General features: G+C 36.5%; 1 protein-coding gene across 1 annotated transcript; it reads left to right on the top strand.

Annotated features, from left to right (window-relative positions):
• Nucleotides 1-782: 782 nt before the first annotated feature.
• On the top strand, nucleotides 783-5,095 carry LOC110855654. The gene is made up of 4 exons (XM_022104066.2): nucleotides 783-2,068; nucleotides 2,165-2,352; nucleotides 2,635-3,068; nucleotides 4,308-5,095. Exons 1-4 carry the CDS (start codon nucleotides 1,424-1,426, stop codon nucleotides 4,484-4,486), a joined length of 1,446 nt encoding a protein of 481 aa, XP_021959758.2. The 5' UTR covers nucleotides 783-1,423; the 3' UTR covers nucleotides 4,487-5,095.
• Nucleotides 5,096-5,609: the final 514 nt, after the last annotated feature.

Below are 5,609 nucleotides of genomic sequence, written 5' to 3'. Positions count from 1 at the left end.
ACGATCTACATAATAAATACATCTCACTATGTACAGACCAAGGTTGCCCATGGATGTATGCAGCACTCGAATTAAAAGCCACGCTCGACCAAATAATCTCCACCAAGCGTGGCCCAACTTAATAAAAAACGTAGCAATTTACTTGCTCAGAATGCATGGCCGGGTTATGTACAGTGTGCAGTAAAACATTAAGAACTGAAATAACGCATGCAAAGTGTACTTTGTTTTATTGCTTTTTAACTCTGTTGTTTTGCTATAATTCAGAAATAGAAAAAAATTATCAACGAAATTTTGAAATTTGAATTTAAAAAAATTCTTGTCATTTAGATGGTAACACCATACCAATTACCTTAGAGAAAATTTTACCACATTTCTATGCACTTAAACATGACAATGTCTGAAGTTGTGTAAAAACCCATTCCACACTCTTATAAATAATGTTACGCATTTGAAAAGTAAATGAACTCTGAATTCCAAATTAAATAAACTATGCTATATACATAAATCCAAAGTAAGGTTTACCCCTTCCTAATGAAGTTAAAATTAGTGTGGATTTAGTACAGTATCTTAATACAGAATTTAGAAATCACGTACATACTTTCCAAAAGTGTCACATTATTTTTAAGAGTGCGCAAAAAATATTTTTTTCCCATTCGACGAACACAGAATGATGGATGCATACAAGTACATCTCCCCATTTTGAGATGGTTAAAGGAGATATTAAATCCAGTGATAAGACGGAAAAGAGGAGCAGGTGTTGGTGTAGGCAGGTAGATATTTACTCGTAAATGTACACATGTACATACTTATTTTAAGTAATTTAAAGGAAACTTGCATACACAAGTAGTTCCATTGTACATACGCTTGGTATGCAATTAGTATTGTAACAATGAAGTGCATACCATCATTAATACGTTCACATACCGAACTTTATTTTTGGTTGGGTGATTGTCCATTGCCATGTCCAGCACTGCAGTGGTGTTAGGAGCACCGTCAAGTGAAGTACACAGAAATTCCAAGAATCAGGAAACTTTCACGCCGTCTATTTCTGTCCGCGTCCTGCGTGGAAAAACCCTACACAGTTCTTTACATGCGTAGTTTAATACGCTAACGGACAAAGTGGGAGCCAGATTTTTGTGAACTTAAATAGTTTACATTAACGGACGAATTACTGGGAGCCATATTTTCTGAAATTTTGTGATCTTGTGCAATTAAACTTTTTATGCAGTTTACAAAAAAAAATAAATAGTTTATTTAATATACTAAAGGACAAAGTGAGAGCCAGATTATGTGCAGTTTTATGCTTATTCACAATTGAATAGCTTTCTTAATACATAAACGGGTGAATTGCTGAGTGCAAGATTTTCTGCAATTTTTTTGCAATTTTTTGCAATTAAATTATTTTACACAGTTTACAAATAAGATGTCCCCCATAAAAACCTGCCTTCTCGCCCTCTTCTTCCTCTTCCTCTACCTCTCGATATCCATCCCGCTCCGAACCTACAAAGCAATCGTGACCTTTTTCCGCCTCTTAACCCGACGCCGGTTGGGAACCCAGTTAACCGCGTACGACGCCATTTTCGCCGTGGACGATGTCACCCATCCGCACGGGGCGAACGTTACGCTGCTCTTTTTTGAGGGGGAGATAACCCTTGAAAAAGTCGTGGCGAAGGTTGAAGAGCTTATAAAATTGGACAATTTTTCGAAATTAAGACAGAAAATGGTGAATTTTGGTGGATATTTTTACTGGAGTGAAGTGTCCAACGTCCGGGTGGAAGATCATGTCAGAATGGGGGCAAGATTTGACCCTTTGTTGGAGGAGGAGGAGCATGATGGGGTGCTAAATAGATTTTTGAGTGGAGAAATGATTGCCCCTTTTCGGGAAGGTTCACCCCTCTGGAATGTGACGCTACTACCCGGGTATAAATGTGGCGGATCGGTGCTTGTGATCCGGATTCATCACACGTATGCGGATGGGTACTCGCAAAATTATTTGGTGGATTGTCTACTGGGTGTGAGGAGTGGGTATTTCGTCAAGCCGAAGAAGAACGAGGGGTGGAGAGATAGTGTAAGAGTTTTTCAATTTAAAAAAAAATTGTGAAAATTTAAAAATTTTTGAAAAAAACGCGAGATTTAAATTAAAAAAAAAATATTTTTATCGTAGCTCTCCCTCCTCCTGAGGAGTACGAGGATGATGGCCACCCTCTATCAAGAAGCGCTCGCTGCCCCCACGAATATATACACCTGTCCGAAAAGGGCAACTTCCGGTGTCATCGCCATGGCAACGCTGCCCTTATCCACGTATAAGATGATCAGAAGGAAAACTGATACACATTTTGCTTCGATCGGAATGTGCGTATATTTATTATTACATTTAAATCCATCATTTAATTTATTATGATTCCTTATTAAAAAAACCAGAGACAAAAAATCTGATACGTTATCTGGCAGGATTTGTAAAGAAAAAAATTAATTTAACCAAAGTTATCTGTTTGCGAACGGTTGTCTCTATTTTTTTTAATTGAACCGGAAATCCGATTTTAGTAATTAAGGCGTGCATGCATACCTATGTATTATTACGTCTAATCCATTTAGTTAAATTACTAACTAATTAATTACACCTAAATTAATTAGGTCGTTGATGATCGGAGCGTTACGTCGCTTCCATGCAGAAACCATGACTCCCACCGAGCTTGAATCTTATCTACCTAAACTTGTCGGGATAATGCATGCCCTCCCAAAACCGGGCCATCCCCTCACAAAACTGGTTAATCATTGGGGCGTCGGACTTTTCAAAATTCCCACCCTGGCTGACCCACTCGAGAGATTAATAAAAACGGAGGAACATTTCAAGTCATACACGGGTCAAGGATATGACGAGTTGCTCCACGTGCTCATGCGTGTCCTGGGTTGGGCGCCGAACGTCGTGTTGAAAAAGTTCTTTGGTTTGAATTTTGGAACCTCAATGGGATTCACGAGCGTTCCCGCGATAAGTGAGCGGGTCAAATTTGACGGTGTGACGGTACAAAGCATGGGAAAAGTTTTCGGATTACAGTGGAAACAGTCAGGTAATAGATTTTTCTGTTGGTTCTAACGTAGAATAAATTCATCATTGATTTGTAATTGCACCAGACCCCTACGTATTCAATCTATTGAAATCCAAATTTCTAAAATAACACCGATTTCATAAAGTTTGAGATAACGGCTGGTTCATAAATTATGTAACCCGAGTGGTGGGAGAGGGTCTAAGGCTCCAATGATATCGTGCCTATGTGACAAATGTTAAAGGGGGAGGGGGGGTCTATTTATTAGCAATTTTTGCGTGACATAATTTATGAAATTTGATTTATGGCCTCGTACCATAACTTTCCATGCTATAGTGTTAACTTTAATTAAGGAGGACAACCCTTCACCGACAGAATCACCGATCTTAACGCCCTTTGGATATGTTGTGGTCCTAGGTGAGTCTAGCAAAAGTGAAGAAGGATTTCATTCAATGGCCCCATTCGCGCCCGCCACACCCACTCAAAGGTGCGAAGAACACGAAAAATATCCTGTTTTCGTTCATTCAAAAAATCACCAAAAATCCAATTTTGATCGGATTTTCATAATTTAAGCATTTTTGTGATCCTAGATAGTTGCTTTATCATATCCAATAGCAAACTCAATTTTTTTAATTTTTTGAGTATTTTCGAAACTTTCCTGACCAGGGGTATGCCTTCGAAAAAATCAAAATTTCAAAAAAATTGAGTTAGCTATTGTATATGATAAAGCAACTATCTAGGATCACAAAAATGCTTAAATTATGAAAATCCGATCAAAATTGGATTTTTGGTGATTTTTTGAATGAACGAAAACAGGGTATTTTTCGTGTTCTTCGCACCTTTGAGTGGGTGTGGCGGGCGCAAATGGGGCCATTGAATGAAATCCTTCTTCACTTTTGCTAGACTCACCTAGGACTACAACATATCCAAAGGGCGTTAAGATCGGTGATTCTGTCGGTGAAGGGTTGTCCTCCTAAGTTAATTTTTGGTACTACACAACTTTCGATAAGCAAAAAATTGCTAAATCATTTTTGAGGAATTTCGTTATGAAAAATGGGCAATTTTTATAATCTATGGTTCTGTTATACCAAAAATTAAATTAACACTAAATTATCAACAATTTATCTCAAAATTCATTAAATTTACTCCACTTAAGAAATTTATATTTATTATTGACAAAGTAATTACTTACTTGGACAATAAGCAGATCAATAATAAAATCTGTCCATACGCGGTAATTAATTAATATATGTTTTTACGTAGCTTTTGCCACCGCTGTGTATACCCACGCCGACTTGGCGAGTATTACCTTGTACGCTAATCGAGACATTGTCCCCGATCAGGCGGGTATGGATCGGGTCGCTGGATATTTGCGCGATGAATTTAGTGAGCTGGCGAAACAGGTTGATCACGCTTACAAGCGGGGGTTGAAATTGGGATAAGGTCACGTGGCAATTTTTCGTCATCCCCTCATCGGTAAATATTGCAATATCTAGTTAGTTATTTATGCGTACGTATTTGTATGATTAACCCGTAAATTTACTAATTTTTTTAGAAGTAATAATAATCATCGAAATTTTGATAGGTTTTTATGTACTTTTGCTTAAACAATTTTGTATCGTCGTTTTGTAACTCGTAATATATATATGTATGTAGGTATGCATACATACATACGTACCTAACGAAAATTGGTGCACCTGAATTAAACTAATGTTGTTATAAATAATTACAATTTTTTACTTGGCGTAATAAATGATTTAATCAGATAATCAATTTATATTATGTAAATATCGTTATACACACAATCATAATATTAAATGTCGGAAAAACTGACCACCAATGACGTAATGTTTTCATCATAATGAAATCATTACATGGTTTCCATGCTGTGAACATAATTTAAAAAAGGAAAACCTCGCACCCTCTATTTATTCTTTGTAGATAGCTGTATAGATGTACAATTTATTACCATTAAGACATTCCAATTATTTATAAAACCATTCCTTTCATTTACTGAATAAATGCGACGCTGAATTGATTTGACGTAAATATATGTACATATGTAAATATGAATTTATTTGAGTTTATTATAACCACCTTTTTAGGTGTTACTCCTATAAATTTACAATCATAGATGTGCATATGTATAAGCATTACATAACGAATCAATGACAATACAATGACAATTATTTTCTTGCCAAATTAGCACTGATTTTACATCTTCGCAGCAAAAACATTTTCACGTTAACTTAGACTCATTCCTGATATAATAGAAATCCTTCGTAAGAACGAAGAAATATGGGCTTTGGAGGCTAATCTATTGATAATTGTTTTTCCAAAAACGAAAAATACTTTTAGAAATATTACCATACACACAAAATTTTATACGTCTCGCAAACACTACAGCTCTTTCTTTGCACTCTATCAACGTAATTAACCCTGCCAGACTTAATAATGCCGCACAAATTGCAAACATATACCTTAAAGCTACCATTGATACTGGGGTACACTCATGAAACTCTGGCTGAAAGTGGACCCCACTATTTACTTGGGCATAATACTCTT

Source organism: Folsomia candida, unplaced genomic scaffold (assembly GCF_002217175.1).
Source record: "Folsomia candida strain VU population unplaced genomic scaffold, ASM221717v1 Fcan01_Sc013, whole genome shotgun sequence".
In the NCBI taxonomy this organism is placed as follows: domain Eukaryota; kingdom Metazoa; phylum Arthropoda; class Collembola; order Entomobryomorpha; family Isotomidae; genus Folsomia; species Folsomia candida.
Note: the sequence above shows the minus strand (reverse complement) of the source record. Positions and strands in the feature narration are given on the sequence as shown.